The following is a 22,944-nucleotide window of genomic DNA, read 5'->3' as shown; positions in this document are numbered from 1 at the left end:
GTTTTTGAAATTAGCGAAAATCACAGAAATCTAGATATAGTAGCTGTATATATTATATGTATATGAACATGTAGGTTTGCACACCTGTGCTCACACATATGAAGTCCAGAATAGGACATTGGGGTTTTCCTCTGATGCTGTCCATGTTATTGTGTTGAAGTAGGGTTTCTCATTGAACCAAGCTTGTCGTTTTGCCTAGGTTCACTGGTCAGCAAACTATCAGGATGTCCCTTGTCATAGTCCCCCAACACCAGAAGTTCCAGGCTGTCATGAAAGTGCCCTACTTTTGATGTAGATGCTTGGGGACTCGAATCTAGGTTCTCATGGTAGCTAAGCAGGTGCTCTTAAAAACTGAGTCATATCCTCAGCCCTTTAAATTTCTTTAGCTTAATTTTCTGCAATGCATAATTAATTCTATGATAATAACATTTGTTATTAACAGAGGAAACCTAGAAATTAGTAGAGACTCTTTTAAATAATGGTATTGAGCTCTAAGTCTTGCTTTGCTCCAAATGCAGTTTATATATTGTTTAAATTTTTTTATTTAAATTAAAAAAAATCATTTTACATACTACCCACAGTTAATCTTCCCTCCCACCTTCCTCCAACCTCACATCCACTCCTCAGAAAGGGTAGCGCTTTCCATGGGGAGTCTAATGGCATATCAAGTTGAGACAGGACCAGTCCCCCTCCCTGTATCACAGCTGAGCATGGTATTTTCCCTAGGGTATGGGCTTCACAAAGCCAGTTCATGCACTGAGGATAAATTCTGGTTTCACTGCCTGTGGCCCCACACACTGCCCAAGCCACAGAACTGTCATCCACATTCAAAGGACCTAGTTTGGTGCTATGCAGGTTCTCCATCTATCAGTTCACAGTCAGTGAGCTTCCACTAGCTCGGGTCAGCTGTCTCTGTTTGTGAGTTTCCCCATCATGTTCTTGACCCCTTTGCTCATATGATTCCTCCTCCCTCTCTTTAACTGGACTTGGCCCAGTGCTTAGCTGTGGGTCTCTGCCTCTGCTTCCATTGGTTACTGGATGAAGGTTCTATGACAACAATTAGGGTGGTCACCCATCTTATTACAGAGAAGGCCAGTTCAGTCACCCTCTGCACTATTGCTTGGAGTCTTTTGACTGTGGTTATTCTTGTTGATTCCTGGGAATTTCCCTAGCACCAGGTTTCTCCTTAACCCTCATAATAGCTGGCTCTGTCTATCAAGATATCTCTTTCTTTGCTTTCCCTCTCTGTCCCTCCCCAACTCAAGTATCATATTCCCTCTTGTTCTCCCTCCTTCACTTCACCCCAGCCTCCCCACCCCCTGCCTCCACCCTTTCTTCCAGTTTACTCAGGAGATCTTATCTATTTCCCCTTCCTAGGGCATCCTTGCACAGCTCTCTAACTATCCACCTTCTTTCCTAGCCTCTCAGGGGTTTTTATTTCCGTGACAGTTGTTGTTTGAGAGGGTAAATGAGAATGCTTGTTTTTGAATTTTAAAATAAAGACACCAAAAAGGTGCTAACATTCAAATACAATATAAAGGGGGAACAAAATAGTCTTTAAGCTGTTCTTTCTGAACTTTGGTTTTCCTCTCTCTATGTAAGACTCCTTGACATGTCAGACTGTCCTGTAGGATCGGAGCACAGAGCTGCCAGGAACTAGGGGAGTTTTCTGCCTTTCCTAGTACATCACCCAGAGATGCTCTGATTTTATCTGTTTTTCACAGCATAACTTTGACTATTTCGAGTGCAACCAAGGATTGTAATACTGCCTCTTGTAGAATAATAAAAAAAATGGGACTTTTGGGTTTGATTGCTGCTTTTGTTTTGTTCTAGGTAAGATTATAAAAACATCAATTCTTCCTTTTATTGTTTTCTATCAAATTACCTGATATTTTCTGAGGGTTAGGCAAAAAAAGTCATTGTAAGTGAATGCTGATCTGGGGTGTTTCCAAAACAGCTGTGATTATGTTTTTGTTGTCTAGCGCAGTGGTTCTCAACCTTCCTAACGCTGTGGCCCTTTTAATACAGTTCTTCATGTCGTGCTCATCTCCAACCACAAATTATTTTCGTTTCTATTTCATAAGTGTAATTTTGCTGCTTTTAAAACAGTAAATGTCTGTGTTGAGAACAGAGATGTCTATGATGATCTTAGACAACCCCTGTGAAAGGGGTGTTCAACCCCCAACAGGGGTCATGACTCAGGTTGAGAGCCAAGGTATAGAACATTTCAGTTGTAACAGTGATAGTTTGACTTACTTTGCCTGCTGTCTTTGTAGACTAAAAAAAAAATAATTCATACTATAAAATTATGATTTTAATTTTATTAGGATATTGTGATAGCGTGATACAGAATTTCTTTAATATGAAAAATAAATGAAAATGATTTATTATGACTTCGATGTTTATACTGTGTAAAGGAGGTCTGAATGGCCTGATGGGGTGTTTGTCATTTTTTTTTCTTTTTTCATTTGCTTCTATAACCATTGCTGAAGAACTTTTTCAGGTTTCAGAACCTGTCATAGTTGTCTTACTCTCCACTTTATCAGACATAGACCACAGAAGATATTGATCATATACTTTTGTGGTGCTAATGAAAAAAGTATGTTCTGAACCAGATCTTCTGCTACTGTTATTTGTCCATGCTATACCTCTGTAAATGTTTCTTATAAGTAGCTGCTTTTAGCCACTTTCAAGACTATCCTAATACCGTTAACTACTAGTCTTCAGAACTCAACTCAGCTCACCAAGCATGGTGAATCATTCTACATCTTGTTTTCATAGAGACTCAGAATTATAAGCTTATGCCAGTGTTTGCTTTGGGGTAGTTTTCCCTGGAAAAAGATCGGCGAGATGCTGAAGTGCATGCAATCTTATGTGACAGACAGCTGAAAACAAGGCCACGGGTGAAAGCAGCTAGACTCTTAGATGTTGTATGTGTCAGAACGGAACAAAGATTAGAATGCAAGTTCAGTGTTCTGTAAATGTGGATCCCATCATTAATTTCGGTATGTAGCTCACCACAGCATTGGGTGTGGTCTGCGAACACAGCTGCCTCTTTGATCTCTAATTATTACATTTTATTGCTGTGTACGACTGGGCCTTTGGGTTATAACTAGGGATGCAAATGAAAGAGAAGGACATGTTGGGTTTACAGAAACATAGATGTTTTTGGCTTTTGTTGTTTGTATCATTATGCCTTTTTTTGTTCATAAAAGTTACATAGTTGGAAGCACTTTTGGAGAAAATTTTAACATTGTGGATTTTTTTCCCCATGGGAATTAGGAATCATGTGTGTTTTCTCATAAGTCCTGTGGTAACTTCTTTTTGTTGTTTATTTTATTTTGAGATGATAATATGATCATTTACCATTCCCTTTCCTACCTCCAAACTCTCGTATATATCCTTTTTTGCGTGCTTTCAAATTCATGGCCTCTGATTTCATTGATTGTTGCCCTTGCTATACACACACACAGGCACTCATTTCTCAATAGTTGAGTACAGCCCACCTAGTCTGTAGAATGTTACTGTGTGTATGTTTTCAGAGCTGACCATTTGTTATTGAATAACCAGTTGGTGTGCTCTTCCCTGGGGAATAGTTTCTTACCTATATGGACTCCACTTTTAATTGCTGAACTGCTTTTAGAGGCATTCACAGCCCACACTGCACTGAAGCATTGTCTCTGATAGCAAGTGCACATCACTGCATGCTGTGGTGCTCTAAGCATTGTTTAGTGTTAAAGTCTTCTCTCATAAAAGACAAGATTCTAGAAGAAAATTATAGTTGCCATTGCATTCAGTTTTTCAAATCATGGAGGTTGATAAATATAGCTTACAGAATCTACTTATGTGGCAAATACTGCTCTAAACCTATCACAGTCATTTTGCATTTAGTTTTCAAAATACCCCTGTAAAGTTGATAACCATTGTCAGCATTTCCTTCTGATTGAACAGTCGGTAAATGGAGGGCATAGGGTTAGAATCTAGGCAATCTGCTTTTAAACCAGGTGCTATCCTGGACAGTTCAGGGCTCTGACAATGGCTTTTCAAATCAACCAGATAAAGATGGGTAATGAAAAAATATTTGCTTATCTTTTGAGGCCAGTATAAGTGCTAGGTTTATTTGGTAGTCTCATTTCTTCCTGCCTCTCCTATATGAGAAATACATAACTGTAAAAAATAAAGCAATTAGTTAATATAAACAGATTGACAGAATAAAAAAGGAAAAGAAATTAAAAAAATAATGTATGGCCCGTTCTATGTGATAAAGATACTTGTGCTTTCAAGCCGGGCGGCGGTGGCGCACACCTTTAATCCCAGCACTAGGGAGGCAGAGGCAGGTGGTTTTCTGTGAGTTCGAGGCCGGCCTGGTCTACAAGAGCTAGTTCCAGGACAAACTCTAAAACTATAGTGAAGCCGAGTGTGCGGGGGGAATACTTGTGCTTTAAGCAGCAATACTGGTGCTGGCTGGGCATCATTACTTAATGGCCATTTTAGTCACACAGCTCCATTGTAGAGAGTATACATAGAATTATAAACTCATTCTTGGTATTTGGCAAGAACATTTTAAAATATATCATTTATGTGCATGGGTGTTTTGCCTGCATGTATATCTGTGTCCCACATACATGTCTGAGTCCCTAATGAGGCCAGAAGAGGGCTGTGATTCCCCTGGAGCTGGAGTTATGGCCCATTAGTCACTGTTATGCCCAGATAACGGAGTCCCCCCAAAATCAACTAGGAAACCAGAGTTTGGTATGTAAAAGCAAAGAGCCTTTATTCTTGTTCAAGCTTGAACTTGGACTCTCTGTGTGTCCAACACATTGGCGCAATCGGAGAGCCCCGGAGCTCATTTGTTGTTGATTTTTATAATAGCAGAGGTTAAGGTGAGGGATTTCTAAGGATCAGGATCCCTGATTGACTGACATTTGTCTAGGGGTTTCTTGGTGAAAAGCCATTGGTGTGTGCTGGCAGGTGATCCTATCTACAGTGGCTGGAACGTTAGGAATTTCCTTTGAATGGTCTGTTCCTGGGTGGTGCCTGGGTGGTCTTCCTTAGTGGTCTTTCTTGGAACCAGGTATTGCCTTAGGGTAAATTACTGAGACTCAGGTCTCTATGGAGCTTTTCACAGCTGGGCCCGATAGAGCTTAGATCCCCTGGAAGAGCAGTCGGTGATGATGATCTTAACTTATGAGCCATTTGTTTTGCCCCAACAAGAACATTTTAAGTGAAAAAAAAAAATTAGAAAACAAAACCATTTTGAAAAAAGAATGGTTATCTTGAGAGAAATAAGGAACTTTGATGCTGAAGTTAAATAAACATGTTGGTTTGTTGTAAATGGTTCTTTGGAGATTAGAGGACAGGGTACATTGTGTTTGCTTTGTTCCTCTCTATCTTTTGAGAGCCCATAGAGAGGAAATGGAAATGATTGGAATCTGCTATTCCCATTCTTTTGCGCATCTTTCCAGAGATTATTGCTGACCATGTTAGGAAAGCAGTAGGGTAGAGGGAATGCTCCTTTTTCCATGAAAGAATCTACTACGTAAGTTAGCCATTGTAAAAGTTAGCTTGACTTGTCCACATTTTCAAACAGGAAAGCTCTATTTGTTTAGTCAAGCATTATGAGTCCCTGCTAAAGGACGTCACTGTGGGAACAACACATCGAATCTGTAGTCACTGTTTGTATTCTCAGTAGTTGTGTCAGAAGCAAATTTGGTAAGGATCAGCTTTAAAGAAATGTCTTGTAGAGAATCTTTTGTTGCTAAGGGTGTTGTTACAGCTGTTTATTTTGTTCATTTGAGTATATTACTACATGCAGTATTCTTCACAAGTTAAAACTAGTTTGCTCTTGTTTTACAAGGTTGCTCTTTCAGGACAGCTTTGTGAACAGCATGTAACCACTATCAGCCCGAGTTTCTGTTTGTTAAATAGCTATAAAGCTCTCTCTCTCTCTCTCTCTCTCTCTCTCTCTCTCTCTCTCTCTCTCTCTCTGCCCTTGAATCCAGATTAGTGCTTATCATAGGCTCAAGACTAGTATATCCACACACTGCCCACTGCCCCTTTTTATTTTGTAAATGAAACAGATTAGAACTGAATACATTTTGACAGTTCACACATGAAAGTGTGTATATTATTGGTTCATACTTTCACTGAGTAGATCATGACATTAACTATATTTCTGATTATACATTATGATTAAATGTTTAAAAATAGTTGTTTGCTTGGGCCAGAACTACTCAATCATTTGTGGTCTCTGGAGTAATAGCACTGTGACCTTTTTGTTGCTGATCTCAATGAGGTAGATACAGGAGTTGGATTAATATGCAGACTGTTCATAATAATTGGACATTGCTAGGGCTTTCAGATTTGATCAGAGGAATCATCCACGGAACAGGTATAGGCTAGTTTAGGTTCTGAGCTTCCATGCTTATGTTGTAAGCAGTGTCCTGTTGAGTACTGTTCTAGATTGCTTAGTAATAATATAAAGACAATGATGAAGAGAGGTAGTTAATTTGGATGAAGACCTTCTCATTTATTGTATTATGTGTCCTGTGCGGTTAATTAGCTGTTGTCAGATTTTCTCTCTATAATGTGGAAAAGGAGTTAGAGTTGAGAAAATAACTTGTTTTAAATGGTTGCTCTGTTAAAAATAAAATGTAATACTCGTTAATATTGAAAAGCTTTTGATTTTGATTTGTCCTAAATTTTACAACAAAATCTTTTAAATTACCAGTCAGAAATGAAATATAAGCGGCGCTGTGTTCTTTTACAAACAGCCCAGTTTCTATGGAGAGAAAGTTTCCTAATAAGTAAAAAGGAAACAGAATGAGTGCATATTCTTTTCTCAGTAATCATAGAAACATGAATAGATCACAAAGGACTTAGTAATGTTCAAAAGTATTTGCAAGTTCAACTTACTGTTATTTTTCTTTTTATTAGATTTAGATAGGATCACTTGAATTGATTTGAAATTCAGTAATGAGAATGCTGGACAAGATTCTATTTCTTTTTTTTTTTTTTTTTTTTTTACTTATTTGTTTATTTTTATTCTTTTTTAATTAAAATTTCCACCTGCTCCCCATTTCCCATTTCCCTCCCCTCCTCCCAAATATTGCCCTCCCCCCACTTCCCTCCCCCTATCCCCACTCCTCTTCTCCTCCCCCCACTCCATTCCCCCTCCCTCTCGATACTGAAGAGCAGTCCAAATTCCCTGCCCTGCGGGAAGACCAAGGTCCTTCTATCTACGTCCAGAAAGGTGAGCGTCCAAACAGGCTAAGCTCCCACAAAGCCAGTTCATGTATTAGGATCGAAACCTAGTGCCATTGTCCTTGGCTTCTCATCAGTCTTCATTGACCGCCATGCTCAGAGAGTCCGGAATCAACCCATGCTTATTCAGTCCCAGACCAGCTGGCCTTGGTGGGCTCCCAATAAATCAGTTCCACTGTCACAGTGGGTGGGTGCATCCCTCGTGGTCCTGATTTTTTGCTCATGTTCTCCCTCCTTCTGCTCCTCATTTGGACCTTAAGAGCTCAGACCGTTGCTCCAAATTGAGACTCTGTCTCTACCTCGATCCATCGCCAGATGAAGGTTCTAAGGTGATATGCAAGATATTCATCAGTATAGGATAGGGTCATTTCAGGTTCCCTCTCCTTAGTTGCCCAAGGTACCAGCTGGGGACATATTCCTGGACACCTGCGAACCCCTCAAGAGTCAAGTCTCTTGCCAACCCTAAGATGGCTCCCTTAGATAGGATATATACTTCGCTGCTCCCGTATCCATCCTTCCTATATCCCAACCATCCCAATCCTCCGAGCTCCTCCCATCCTCCCCTTCTCATATTTCTCATCCCATTTCCCCTTTGCCCCATGCCACCTCACCCGCAAGTTCCCAGTTTTTGCCCTGGAATCTTGTCTACTTCCCCCTCTCCATGCGGATGACTATATGATATGACAAAAGTATCTGTTCAACTATGTTCATAGCAGCATTGTTTGTAATAGCCAAAACCTGGAAACAACCTAGATGCCCTTCAATGGAGGAATGGATGAAGAAAGTGTGGAATATATACATATTAGAGTACTACTCAGCAGTAAAAAACAATGACTTCTCGAATTTTGCGTGCAAATGGATGGAAATAGAAAACACTATCCTGAGTGAGGTATCCCAGACTCAAAAAGAGGAACATGGGATGTACTCACTCATAATCGGTTTCTAGCCATAAAATAAAAGACATTAAGCATATAATGTGTGATCCTATAGAAGCTAAATAAGAAAGTGAACCCAAAGATTCTATTTCTTAATCAGTAAGTGAGATTTAAGAACTGACCTTGAAACTTAAACAAGGAGAGGCCTGGCCTATCTGTGTCTACAAACAATATATTCAATAATTTTAAATGCCCTGACTCTTGAGTGCCAAAACCTATAGATTAAAAACAAAGCAAAACAAAACAAAAAAACCTGAACCCACCCATTATTTTTTGAATGTTAAATCAATGGAAAAAACTAAGCTATGAGATGCTAATAAATAAAAAGTTTTCATCTTCTGTGTTACTGGAGATGTATGCCTAATAAGGCTGTGCTGAATACTGGAATGCTTATCCCTTTAAATTTTACTGAAATACCTAAAAATACCCTCTTTACAAAAATTTGTAATGAATGTGTTTTGCCTAGACAGAAATAGCAGAGAGACTGTGTCTGGAGAAAGTGAACCGCAGACAGTCCTTAGCTTAGGGCTGGGCAGGACGCAAAGGCACCCCAGAGAGCTTCCCACTCCTAGATGATTGGCAGGCCTAAAAACAATGTAGAGGACAGGAGCTTTGCTGTTAACCTAGACTTGCATCTCCTGGTTAGTTATTGGTCCTGCTTCTCAAAGAATTATTACCCTTACTCCTGGAGAGTTCAGATGAAAAAGCAATAGTGGTATCCCTCTGGGACTCTTGAGTTTTTCTACGGAGAACAAGCTGCTCTTCAGGATATGAGTTGTGACTGCCTATGCCGCCTATTTTTACCAAGGTTTTCCCAAGTAGTTAACTTTATCACTGACTTGAAGTCTGTGAAAATAGTTGTGACTATTTCTTACTCATACTTTCTATTATATCCTGAACCAGCTCGATCTTGTGAGCATTGTAGCATTATGACAATAGGGAATAAGATGGAGAAGTACAAATTAAACTCTTGCTTAGTTACAAACAGATTATTAACTGGGTGGGGGTGCCACACAGCACTCAGGAAGTAGAGGCTGGCCAGTATCGGCAAGTTTAAGGCCAAGCTGATCTACAAAGCAAGAAATTCTATCTCCAAAAACCAGAAGCTAAATCATCAACAACAAACAAAAAAACAAGCACGTTATTTTTATGTAGATCATACGTACTGTGAAGGTAAAATTTTCTTCTCTACCTTAAGACTGGAAGAGAAGATTTCTCTATTTTGTGTTTTTAATAAACTATAAAGGTATTAGCTTGTGGTTGATACAAAATATAGATTTGGTTGGTAAGCATGGGAATTACATTGGTCAACTATTTTCATGAAAGAACACAAGTGTTTTCTTTCACTTGTTCTTTTAGAATATTTTTTTTTATTATTGAAAAAAAAATTTCCGCCTCCTCCCAGCCTCCCATTTCCCTCCCCCTCCTTCCACTCCTCTACCCCTCACCCCACTCCTCTCTACCCCCCTCTCCAGTCCAAAGAGCAGTCAGGGTTCCCTGCCCTGTGGAAAGTCCAAGGTCCTCCCCCTTCCATCCAGGTCTAGGAAGGTGAGCATCCAAACTGGCTAGGCTCCCACGAAGCCAGAACATGAAGTAGGATCAAAACCCAGTGCCATTGTCCTTGGCTTCTCATCAGCCCTCATTGTCCACCATGTTCAGAGAGTCCGGTTTTATCCCATGCTTGTATTGTATGCCAACAGAAGAATAATGAACTTTCTCATTTCTTATACCTATCAGCTGATGGACCTTCTGAAATGATTTGTACATTTTGCAGAATGATACTGAACTTAGAGACCCAAATAGCCTTTGTTCTACAGGATTAGCTCCTAGATGGTTTGTTGAAGTCCAAACTGAAGTAAGCCACCTATGGTTGGACATCCTTTCCCCCAGAATTTGAGAGAATGAAAAATGAGGATTGAGGGTTCAAAACCAACCTGTGAAACCGTCTACAGAAAAACAAAGCAGATCTAAACAGAAGCTGACAGCTTGCCTTAATATCCAAATATAGTTACATTCTATTTGTGCGAATAAAGTTTTATTGAACTACAACCATCCTTATTGGTCCAGGTTTTATTTGTATCTTTCTTTCTACAATGACAAAACTATATAGTTTGATTAGAAACAGAGCCTACAATATTTGCTGCCTTTTCCTTGTCAATACGTTTTACTATTTTGTAACAATTCAATCGGACATATATTTTACTCTCTATATAAAACTATTTTTTGAAATGGTACTTTCACTATAATGAAATTTCAAAGTCTGGATTATTGAGAACTTTGAAATTCCTTTCATTTAACCATTACCATATCTGTGAACTATCTATCTTATACTCCTTTAGTCATAAAACATTTTGTAAATCACTGTTTAAAAAGTTTAATTTTCCCTTAAGTTATCCTGAGGTTGATTTTGTGTGGATAAAGCATACAGTGGAAAGGTAGATATTTTTTTTCCTTGTTGAAATAAATGTAAAGTGTAATTTTTCTTCTTCTGAAATACAGTAGAACATTGTGAAAGTTTGCATATAACTTAAAAATAGCCTTAAGATGCACAGAAATAATTTATAGAATATAACACATGTTTAAAAGAAATATAAAGCTTAGTAAAATTTTTATAAATATATATGAGGCTAGCTAATTGTTCCATCCTTTTTTTAGAATGCTCTAGAATATTTAATCTTTGGCCAAGCCTATTTTTGTGAAATATCACCAGATCTATTTGTGGTGTGTCTTGATTAATTTGTTTAATTTTTTCCTTCATATTGAGTAGAATGACATTAAAATGGATTCTTCCTCCACAACACTATTCTCTATAATTTGGGATTCTTTTGTCCTTAACGATGACATGTGCTGAGATTAAAGGCACGTGTTGCTATGTTTAGCTGGCTTATTGCCTCTCATGACAAAATCCTGGTACTCTGAACAGTAAACACTTGGTAGGTTTGCAAATGAGTGAGAGGCATCAAGTGATACATACAAGTTAACAAAGCTAGTTAAATTGGTTAGCGTATTGGCTTGAATTTCCCAATTCAGAGTGAAATGAGCTTCACTTACATAAAGGAAGAAAGGCTTGGGGGCTGGCGTTTGTTGTGAGATTTGATATGTCAGAGGGCAGGGAAATGAGAATATTGATGACAAAACCATCACTACTCCGAATTATGTTGTTGTATCTAGGCTTCCTTTCGGAAAATTTGTGTATTATAGTGTTTCAAAAGTTCTGAATTTGTTGTTGAGCTCAGAGTAATTCTGACTGATCTTCATGTTTGCATTTAAGTCTTAAAATTTAGCTTGATACAGCAATAATCCTGCGTCCCCTCCACCAACTGTGAAAATGGCATAACCATTAGGCTGGAGGTTTTAGCCTATCTAACTTCCCCTCCTCCCCATCCCTGCCTGTCTCTTTCCCCCTTCCTCTCTCCCTTTCTCCTCCTCCCTCTCTCCTTTCCTTTCTCCCATCCATCCTTCAGCTCTTTAGCCTGATTTATAGTTAGTTGGTCAAAATTTCTTTTCAAATTTTTATCAACTGCTATTGACCAACTCACAAGGAAAGTTACAGCAAAAGCACTCAACAGAAGCAGTTGCCAGGAGATGCCTTCCTGTCCTTGACATCTCAGAGACAGACTTGATTTACAGCCCTGTGCTAGCACAAGGTCAGGGCTCTAGATATATGGCCAGAGCAGTTTCCTTGCACCTGTTCCATTTTCCTTATCTGTGCTTAGATAGTCCATCCAGATTTGTGTTCCATCTAGGTGTGTTTTGTTAGTTCCTGTAGTTAAGAGAAGATGTGAACGGGAGAGAAAACATTCCTGCAGTACATGTAAGGGGAGCTTTTGATGAGCGGAATGTTTTTGTGTATGATGCATAACTATTTTAATACTTTTATTTGTAGGACATATTCTTGAGTAATTTAGAAAAGTCCAGGGGATTGTTGTCACAGTGTTTAAAATACTCAGGGTCTCTGGACAATGAAGTGCGGAGGATTCCTTAAGAGCCATTCCTCTGTTTGCTTTCTTTCACATTTGGACTTGCTTTGTTATTATAAATTGACATCATTGTAATTAAAGTGATTAATGATGTGCCCTAGTGTTTGTGGGTCCTAAGGTCAGGAGGTCCAAAGATGGCCATCCTGTGGGAAATTGAGAGCTCACTTCATAAAAGATGAACCAGAACTCTCATCCTTTCTGCATGTCTATTTATGAGTTAAATGTTAGATTGCACTGAAAAAGTCTCCTGGTTATCAAAAGTAACATAAATTAATTTTTAGCCACGTAGTTCTGTTTTTCCTGACTACTTTGTTAAATAAAAAAATACATGGTTTGTTCATGCAGTATTAGCAGATACACAAACATGGTTTCAGTACAGCTCCAACTACGGGGTGTATAGAGTTGCAGTTTTGTCTGATTTTTTTTTTTTTTTAAATCTAATCCATGATAGAGCCATTGCTAACTTATGGTCATTCTTTTTATGTTCTTCATTCTAACTAGGACATCACAATTCTAGTTTTTAATAGGTTTGTTATAACTGCAAACTCGTTTCAGCTGTTAAGCTGGAAGCTCTGAAACTGGTTTTACCTATATACAAAACCAACAAAAACCAACAAAACAAAACAACAACCTAACAACTTTGAAAGCTTATTCAAGCCACAAGGACAGCTTTGTTCTTTGCATTCCATATTACAGGGATAGCACTGAGCTAAGTCACTGGTATCTCACCATGCAGGCTTACTCTTGTCAGGGCTTTCCCACTACGGAGAGAGAACAATAAGCCAATTGTTGAGCCATGGCACTGTGCCATTGCCAGGACCTCAGCAGATTGGAAACTCACCCTGCACAGGAGTGACTCGCGATCCCTGCTGCCCGAGGGGAGAGGCAGTATATTGTGATTTTTAAAAAAATCCTTATGCCATGTTTTTTTAAAATATTCATTTGTTTAAATGTCTTAAATTTACTCTTTTTCACGTAATATGTGACATTGCTAAAGGAGAAAGTGCTTACTGTTTGTCCAACTTAAAGATAATTATAACAAATTTAATTTGGGCAAATGCTTTTCCATATTCACATATTAGGGCTTTCTCCACAGAGAATACTGAATACACTTATTCATATATATATATATATATATATACATATATATATATATAACAGAAGTAGAATTTTCTTCTTTAAATATGGTCAAATTATGCTTTAGGAAAGTCATCCTGAGTATCTTGTTAAACACAAAGTTCAAGAGAGTACCAGCGAGACAAGAAAGATAATTTGTATAAGCAAAAGTTTTTAGATTATGCATTGTAAAGTTTTACGATTATAAATTGTAACATTTCTTTCCCTTAATTTTATCTGCTACTCCTGGGAGACTTAAGTAAACATTTCAGACATTGCAAAGATCTGTTCATTCTTTAAATATTTATTTTAAATGATGTTTCCCAAGCCCCACCCTCAAACTCTACTCTTGAGAACTATTCCTGAATAACAAGCTGTCTTTCAAATATGTCCCGTCGACAATCCATAGTATTGTCCTTAGTGTTTACAGGTTTGTGATTGAGATGATGCCTAGCTTGGACCTTCATGTTTCCCACACAGCTTTCATAGTAGAATGCGTTGTTTAGAGTTTTACAAGGTAGTTTACTGTGAAATAAACTTTGAGAAAGTTTTCCTTATTATAAAAAGTACATATTGATCCTCTAAGTTAGGAAATAGGCACACAAAAGAGAAAAAATAAGTATCATTTAGAGAGACCTTTTCCTAAAATGTTTATAGTAATGTGAGTGTTTTCTAGTACATCAGTAATATTGTAGGAAGCATTATAGCATCAAACAGTGCTAAAATGAAAATTTTTTTGAGAAGGATTTTAAAGATTAAAAGAAAACTGTTGGTCTAACTTACAAACTTACTTCAAAAGGCAAAGTAAAACGTAATAACATAACCAGCTTAACAGAATATTTTAAGCTTTTGCTGAAATTTTGAACTTCCATAAATATTCAGAGATGTCACATGATACTAATGGCATATAAGAGACCTTTTCTTTCAAAATTTAATAATTCTATGGTTCATTTTATGGTTAGTGTTTAAAGCAAGGGAGTTGATTTTTATTGCACTTTGTGGTCCATCAGCTGTTTCATTTGACATTTAATGATAAGCCAATCTATTTTTCCATGCAGTAGGGTATTTGTATAATGACCCACCCTGGGATTTTGTGGGCATATTGCCCTTCTTTCTGAAATGCTTATCTTATTTCTTGTGAAACCTTGTCAGAAGCCAAATGGGGTGTGTTCAGATTTATTTTTTTTCTGTAAATTCAATTTTTTTTCAAATACTGTGTTTATATTACTTTTAATTAATTATGTTAACATTCATTCTGAGCAGAATAAGTTGCTGATACAACAAAATCAGTGCAAATACAGTTCTGGGCCTTTGTTGTTGCTAACACTACTTAAGTTAGAGGGAACACTAGAACAAATGAAGTGATTTCTTTTCGTACATATAAGATATCTGTGTTTATCTTGAATGCAGCAGCCTTGTGACTGTTAGTGGATTTTTGCTTGCTTATTGTGTTGCTGAGGATTGCATCCAGAGCCTTTGTTGCCCATAGTGGGCAAGCTGAACTACTCACAGCCGTATGGCTGACCTTTATTTACAAATTATATCGCTAGACACGCTCCATGTATCTTAAGACATCCAGTGAAAAAGGATATTGGCTTCTCACTCTTGGCAACCTTCCAGTAATGTCTTGGGAGGTTTTAGTGACTAGATTCTTTGCGATTAAATTGGATTGTGAAATTTGAATGAAAGGAAGATTCCACTGCTCTTCCCTTGAACTTGCCTTTTGTTGTAATAACCCTGCAAGCTAAAGAGAACTTGTTTGAGAATTCATGGGAAGTTATGCAGTGGTACAGGGTATGACTTGTACTACAGCAGCTGAGTGTTAGTACCCACTAACTAGTCTGTTAGTGCCTGCTATAGCTAAGTTTGTTGTTATTGGAAAATTCAGCTGCTGCTAAAATGTTGATCAGAGTTCATTATTCGAATATGTTTATTAAATGAGTGAAATGAAAAATGAATTTATGCCCTGGTGATGCTGAAGCATAAAGTTCTGTTGAACTTTTCCATATTGGGTTTTACAGACTAAGCTGATGAGGATGACTGACCAGGTCTCTTCCTCAAGAGGGCGCCAGATCTCACTACAGATGGTTGTGAGCCACCACGTGGTTGCTGGGAATTGAACTCAGGACCTTTGGAAGAGCAGGCAATGCTCCTACCACTGAGCCATCACTCTAGCCCATATGTTTATTGATAGGCACATTATTCTAGGTTATATTAACGTGGAGTTACTATGTTAGACAGGGTTCTCTAGAGGAACAGCACTTATAGAACAAATCTAAGTGTACATGGACAGAAAGTGGGTTATTAGAATGGCTTACAGACCAGCTTGTCCAACAATGTCTGTCTACCAGCAGTATGTCTAAGAATCCATTAGTTGCTCAATCCATGAAGCTAGATATCTCAGCTGGTCTTTGGTGTACGCTGGAATCTAGAAGAAGTAGGCTCTAATGCCAGCGAAGAAATAGACTTTCTAGCCAGGCAAGAGCAAGCAGGCAAAATGTATGGGATGATGCTTCCCATAATTAAGGTGTCACTTCCCACCATCCATTATCCTAAGCTAGATAATCTCTTACTGACATTCTTCTAGGGGATTCTAGAGTCTGTCAAGCTGAAAGTTAATATGAAACATCAACATTTAGCAAATGCATCAATTTGTCTAAGTGTTTAAAAATATAAATATAAAGTAAATTGCATAATAAAGGACTTAGTTCAACTTAAATATAATGGAAAGAGACCCAGCAGTGGTACATATGCTCATGAATGTTAGGAGAAAAGGCAGCTACTTCTGGAAATCAAGATTTGGGCTGGGTTACTGAAGAACTGCCAAGGATCAGGAAGTCCTTCTACTTTACCTTTTAATGTGGGGATTGCCTTAGCCGAAGAATTAAAAACTTGCATATACTAGCAAGCAGGATTGTGTCTTTTCTCCTCATTTGTGCTTATAGGGCTAGAAGGACACGAGAATATTGGGTCTTGTGGCATTTGACTTGTAATTACATGAACTAATGAGAATACTGTGAATCATGAAAACTGAATTATAGAGTTATAATTCTGATTATTTAATATCTCAAAATATATAAATAGTAAAATTCTGTTGACAATGTTTCTAAAGTACCAGAGGTTCATGGTTCATGTTTTTTTTTTCTTTCCCCACCAGAGCATCTGCTGCAGCCAAGCCTGAGCCTGTTGCTGTTCAGAAGGTATGTTTACAGTGGGCCATCACTAGACTCAGTCTATCTAGAGCTGCTCTTCTTATCTCAGATCATATTAACGTGGAGTTACTGTGTTAGACAGGGTTCTCTAGAGGAACAGCACTTATAGAACAAATCTAAGTGTACATGGACAGAAAGTGGGTTTATTAGAATGGCTTACAGACCAGCTTGTCCAACAATGTCTGTCTACCAGCAGTATGTCTAAGAATCCATTAGTTGCTCAATCCATGAAGCTAGATATCTCAGCTGGTCTTTGGTGTACGCTGGAATCTAGAAGAAGTAGGCTCTAATGCCAGCGAAGAAATAGACTTTCTAGCCAGGCAAGAGCAAGCAGGCAAAATGAGAAAGCTTCCTTCTTCAATGTCCTTTATACCAGCAGCAGGCTTGGCCCACATTTAAAGGTGGATCTTTCCACCTCAAAAAATCTGGATTAAAAGTGATCAGTTCTATTTGAGTTTTAGTTAATACTAGATGTAGTCAAGTTGACAACCAAGAATACCCATCACAGTTCCCATTTGTAATAATACTATAAAACATTATTTCTAAGTTCCTACAGTGCCAATAATGCATGTCCAAATTCCTTTTATATTTACTTTTAATTTTTCTATATTTACACATTTATTTTCTAAAAAGAAATAGTAAATAGTTAACGAAAATGCCATTCTAGTGTTGGATTAGGCTATTGGCAAACTCCTGATTTTCATTATATATCTCACATTACTTCAAACCAGTGTTTTTAATCATCTGATTTATTCTCTTTGAAGATTTTCTCCCTCTTTTTTGGGGGATGGGCAGTGTATTCATTTCTTCATTTAATTTACTTGTTTCAGCCCTAACTTACTTTTATCAATTAATGAAAATTTATAAGATTTATATTGCCCCCCCCCCTTGTAATTAAGCATTTGAGCCACCAATATATATTTCTTAAAGATCTGATTTCCTTTGGGATGGTAGAGTGAAAGTTTTTGGGTTTTTTCCCAGTGTTGTAGAAATATAATCTCATTTTAATGAGGGCTTTTAGAATGTGTCCAGAGGAAGGTTTACCAACACTGGTAATTTTAGAAGGAATTGCTTTTCTTACCTTGCTTACATTTTCTTACATTGCTCCTGGCAATGAGGAGATATATAATATGTTTTTTTTTCATGAGACATAAATATTTTATTCTCAAAAAGAAAAATAATTTTATCCCTGAATAATATCTTGATTCACCGAGAAGGGGAAACAGAAGTAGATCATAGGAGAAACACAGGATAATTGTTTTTTGTTTACCTGCTTTATGCTTTGTCCCCCCCAAATTCTTTATCCATGATAGTGTGTATCACATACTATGAGTTTGGTGAATTCCTCATTCTCTTTTTTTTAATTGAAGAGTTTAAAACTTGGTGATTTTCATGACTCAAGTAATTATACTGTGGAAAGAAAGAAAAAAATGCTAGAAAGATGGAGTTATAATTGAGCCTTTGCGTATTTTAATAAGATGTTTCAGTTAGTAGCATTATGTTTATGTGTAATAAAATTATTCCTTTAAAATATATCTAAGTTGGCATTTAATGATGGCCTTTAGGGTTTTTTTTTCCCCTACCCTGGTTTTCCTGCTCTGTTTCCTAATATTTTGAAACTGTCATTTTTATAGATGAAAATGTGTTTACTGTGTACATTCTTGTTACCCCTGTTGAGATCAGTTAGCATGCATGCTATGCTTTATCAACTATTCGTTTTTCCTGAAAATGTTTTTGCACTGCTTACATAATTGCGTTTCGTCTTTTTAAAAATCAACATGTTTGTTTGCACTCAGTGTGTTTTGCATGTATTTGCTGTGTTTTTGTATATGTTTATGTGTTTTTTTTGCATAGGGTGAACCTAAAGAAGTAGTTAAACCTGTGCCCATTACATCTCCTGCTGTATCCAAAGTCACTTCCACAACCAACACAGCCTACAATAAAGTTCCTCGGCCCTTTGGTTCTGTGTCTTCACCAAAAGTCACATCCATCCCATCACCATCGTCAGCCTTCACCCCAGCCCATGCCACCACTTCATCACATGCTTCCCCTCCACCTGTGGCTGCTGTCACTCCTCCCCCATTCTCTGCATCCGGACTGCATGTTAATGCCAATCTTAGCGCTGACCAGTGTTCATCTACACTGAACACTGGTAAATCTGCAGTTAATGTCCCACGGCAGCCCACAGTCACCAGCGTGTGTTCCGAGCCTGCTCAGGAGCTAGCAGAGGGACAGAGAAGAGGATCCCAGGGTGACATTAAACAGCAAAATGGGTAGGTGGACAAGGGTAGTTTCTGCTCGTTGAGATAATTTCCAGGAAACCGTCTACTTTTTCTTCAGCTGCTCTTTGAAGAAAGATGAAGTTATACTTGCTGCACTAACAGTGTCCTTCGTTTATCTACAAAGTACTTGTATAAAGCAGTTAGAAGTTAATCAGAACTTAATTATGCATTTTGATGTATTCTGAGCCTGCAACATACTCTTCAACTTTTCCCTCCACGTTCCTGCACAGTGTTGAGCAGCTGGTACTTACAATGCAAGGCAAATCTAGCCTCAAAATTTCCATCCTTTTCCTTGTCTCCACAGGTTTCAGCAGTGTGATTGTAACTGTTCTCAAAGAGAGAGGACATGCATTTGTAGCGATCTCTCTCCTCCAGGATGTAGTCTAGAAAACTGAAAACATGTCCACTTCAGACTCATGTCTCTGTATAAACTGTTAGCCCAGAGCAGATAGTTAGTATTCGTTTTAGGTATATTTTATTAGGAATTTATTCTTTAAATGCAATCAGTAATTTAAAAAAATGAGTGCTATTCAGCACTAGAAGCAGTATATAGATTTCTTTAAAAAGATGAATGCATTTAAATTATAAGGGACATTAAATAATAGTAGCAATTTTTGAAAATTCAGTTACAGTTTTGTGTTTGGGCATTGCAGTTTTAAAACTGTGTTGAACACACTAAAATATTTGAAGATACAAGTTTCAAGGTTGCACATACGTTTTTGAAGCCTTATATCTAGGTAGCTAATTTGGGTCTTTCAGAATTTAGTGAAGTTATTTGAAGATAAAGTGATCTACATACAATTTTGTTAGGATTCGTTGTGATAAAATGTACTTTTAAAGGGAAATACTAAGCACATAAACTTCACTGATGCAAGTCTCCAGGAAATTTATAATTAAAATAATTGTGGAGATAGGCCCATTCTGAGAGATGTAACCCCTCTGGAATGTTAACTTACTTAATGAAGAGGATGTGCTTTCTGTAGCATTGTTGCCATGGCAGCTCCTGGACTTTGAAAGAGGAGGTGGCACAGCTCCAGGCTGCTGCTCAGGGAGCAAGGAAAGCTACTAGATTGTGCATCTTTGGTCCCGTGCTTGTGGGTAGCTTTTTTTAAAAAAGTATTAATGTAGACATTGAAATCAATTAGTGCCCTTCACAAAATGTTAAGTCTCCTCTTTCGAAAGGCAAACAGTATGTGTATGTTTGGTAATATTTTCTTTTCTATTTTTATTTTATGACAATAATACGGAAATAATCAGACTAGGTAATCAGAAGAAAATGATTTGCCTATCAAATGCTGAAGCAGAAGTTTACTATGTTTCTTACATTCTAGTTTGTGTAGATAGAAAGTCCACTGGAGGTAGTCAGGTCTTAACTACCACTTAACATATCTTAACCTTTTAACACTTCTGGAAATTTTATAATAAAGTCTTTTTGAGGTAAAAGCAAAGTGAAGTTATGGAAAAGTCTTGAGTTCACAAAGTATCACTTTGTGCGTGGTAAACATTCCTTTAGTAATTAGGCTTGAAATGATTTGGAGCTTATTTCAGGCCAAAATGACAGTGCTCTAGTTTCAGGGCCTTAGTGACAGCTTCCTAATGAGTCGGCAAGTGTTCATCAAGCACATGCCTTGTGCTCACCACAGTGCAAAACTGAGGATAAAAGGGATTATTACATGTTTTGCATCATTAACAAGCAAGCTACTGCTTTGCATTTGCAAACCGAAAGTGTTTAAAAATAGCTGGATGTCAAATGCTGTCCAGATGTTAGGCCAGTAAGAACACAGTTTGGTGCCTGTTAAATTCTAAGGCCAATCTGTAGTATTCTCTCTGAAGCACATCTAGACTGGAGGAGTAAAAAGTCACATACTTGACCAGTCAGCATGTGCCTTTCTTGGGGCTAGTGTTTTGCAGCACTGATGTATACTTTCTCCATGTTAGGTATCAACCTGTCAGACTTCTGACTGCTTGGCTTCTCAGATTTTTATGATGTCAGTAAAACAAAACTCTCAAAGTTGAGGGTGATTGCTCTTTATTAATTACTTTTAAATAACGCCCACCAATGACCAAAGGATTAAAAGTTCAAAAGGATACAAAAGTAAATGGCTGAGTTGTCTTTTCCTCCAAACATCAGGACTGTTAGTTTTTAAGCGATTTGAAATGGTTGGCTAATTTGCCAGTTTCATAGGTATCCCATCCAAATTTGTATTGAATCAGTAAACAGGAGACACAACAAACACGTGTTTATTGGGTGTCAGTAATAAGATGTAAACTAGCTATTTCCCATATAGTAGGAAGTCTGGCTAGTGTGTTGGTGGTTCTGAGAGTAACTTAACATTATGGTAAGCATTCTTATTTTGTTAACTAGTAATGATTAAGGCACCTTTAAGAAATTTCAGTCTCTCTTCTGTATATAAATTATTGTTCTTGGCATGCCGCTCTCTCTGGTACCTCCTTACTCCATGAAACACAGAGCAAGGCTTTATATTCCTGACTGGAGACAAACTCTTTTACATGAACTAGATGAACTGATTTGCATTTCACTGTCCACATGCCCTGCATTATAATGTGCCCCTGCTCTCAAGGAGGTAAGTCTTTCATGTGGCCTGTATTTCAGCTTTCTTGGCTGCAACTACTAACGGTTTGTTATGTGGTGTTTTGAAGAATCTGGCCTTGAAAGATTAGAAAGTTAATGATATAATCAAATAATGGTTTAAAATGCTTTTCTCTTCACAGAAGACACACGTGACAAAGTTAGTATCTACATTACTGGAGAGGAAATATGGTGATTTATATATGAGTAAACAAGCATGACTGCTCAGTTTTTGCAAAATTAAATTAAATTTTGCAAAAGAATTGTAACTTAAAAAATGTTTTCAATAAGCTTTGGTTTGCACTGGTATGTTATTGTGCTTTATAGTAGTAAGTAGTATTACTTAAGTTATATCAAAAGATGCGTGGGGTTTTCTGTGTAGTGGCTGAAGGGAAATGCTCGGGGGATTTAATTCTCATTAGTTAAGAGTGTTACAAGACAAAAATGAGAAACTATAAAAACTTGTACCGGTAGTAAAAAATATACACAAAACTGAATTATTTCTAATTGACATTAAAAGTCAGTATTTCCTAGATTAAATTACCTAATACCTATATGATTTCCTGGAGAATTATATCAGATAATACTACTAGCAGATTTAGATGTCTTTGTGTAGTGTGCTTGTTTCTGTGTGAATATTGAAAAGTCCATATATTTTAAAATTACTCAAAAGATATAGTTACCAGTTTATTAAGTGTATCACTTAGTAGACATTGATGTTGAAAACCACTGTGTTTTTTTTTATTCATGCCAACATTAAACTGTGATTATTCTGAACATGTACAGAAGGTGTTTTTGTTTTTGTTTTTTAAAGTTGCACACCACAGGGAAATCTCTTTGGAAATAGGGACATATTCAAGAGAGTTAGCTGTTGAGTTGTTAGAACACCTTCCTGATTTACTGTAATCTATTGATTGACCCAAACACATTAGTAAAACACTCAGACACCATAGTTATTATCTATTTAAAATTAACTTTTTGCATATAAAAACTGGCCAGCTAGTAGTTTCTAGTGTAACATATAACTTGTTTGAAAAAAGGAAAACATGCCACTTGAAATTAAAAAACAACAACAATAAAAAACCCAGTTGAAACATTTATATTAAGTAGATAGCTTCAAAGCTCATAATTCAGATCCATTAAGTTATTGGGTATTACTCTGTATTTTACTCTGTTTCTAATTATATGACAGTAGCCTAATTCAGCTGAGTGAGTAGGAATATATTTTCTTGTCAAGCTTCTTGTATGGGAGCTAAGATTTGATCCTGATCCAAATTTGGATGTTTCTTTCATTATGTCACCTGTTGTCACTTGGATATCTTTCTCTCATTTTGATTTGGTGTCTATTTGTAGAGACTACAGACTCAAGTTGTGACCCTACACGTGGATTAATATGCATAGGCTGCACTTCGAAAGCACTGTTCTTGAGTACTCACAAACTGTTGGGCCCTACAAACTAGTATTTGAATAGCTCTCAAATACTTTTACATGTAAGCCCTTGTAAGCATGCGAAAGGACAGAAAGAAGCGACCCATTTTACCGTTGAAGAATATGAGGCTCTTGGAG

At 37.4% G+C, this 22,944-nt stretch overlaps 1 protein-coding gene across 7 annotated transcripts in view; it reads left to right on the top strand.

Moving 5' to 3' along the window:
* The window catches only part of Pdlim5 (PDZ and LIM domain 5), a 157,136-nt gene that overhangs the window by 70,898 nt on the left and 63,294 nt on the right, over positions 1 to 22,944 (top strand). For 4 of the 7 annotated variants that reach the window (XM_057793198.1, XM_057793197.1, XM_057793196.1 and 1 more), the window contains exons 4-5: positions 16,452 to 16,494; positions 18,361 to 18,779. In XM_057793198.1, the coding sequence (XP_057649181.1) occupies positions 16,452 to 16,494; positions 18,361 to 18,779 (462 nt within the window). The remainder of the gene's footprint in view (positions 1 to 16,451; positions 16,495 to 18,360; positions 18,780 to 22,944) is intronic. The other 3 variants (XM_057793201.1, XM_057793200.1, XM_057793203.1) reach the window with 1 other exon arrangement.

Source organism: Chionomys nivalis, chromosome 18 (genome assembly GCF_950005125.1).
Source record: "Chionomys nivalis chromosome 18, mChiNiv1.1, whole genome shotgun sequence".
In the NCBI taxonomy this organism is placed as follows: Eukaryota; Metazoa; Chordata; class Mammalia; order Rodentia; family Cricetidae; genus Chionomys; species Chionomys nivalis.
This window is presented reverse-complemented; position numbering and strand designations above follow the sequence as displayed.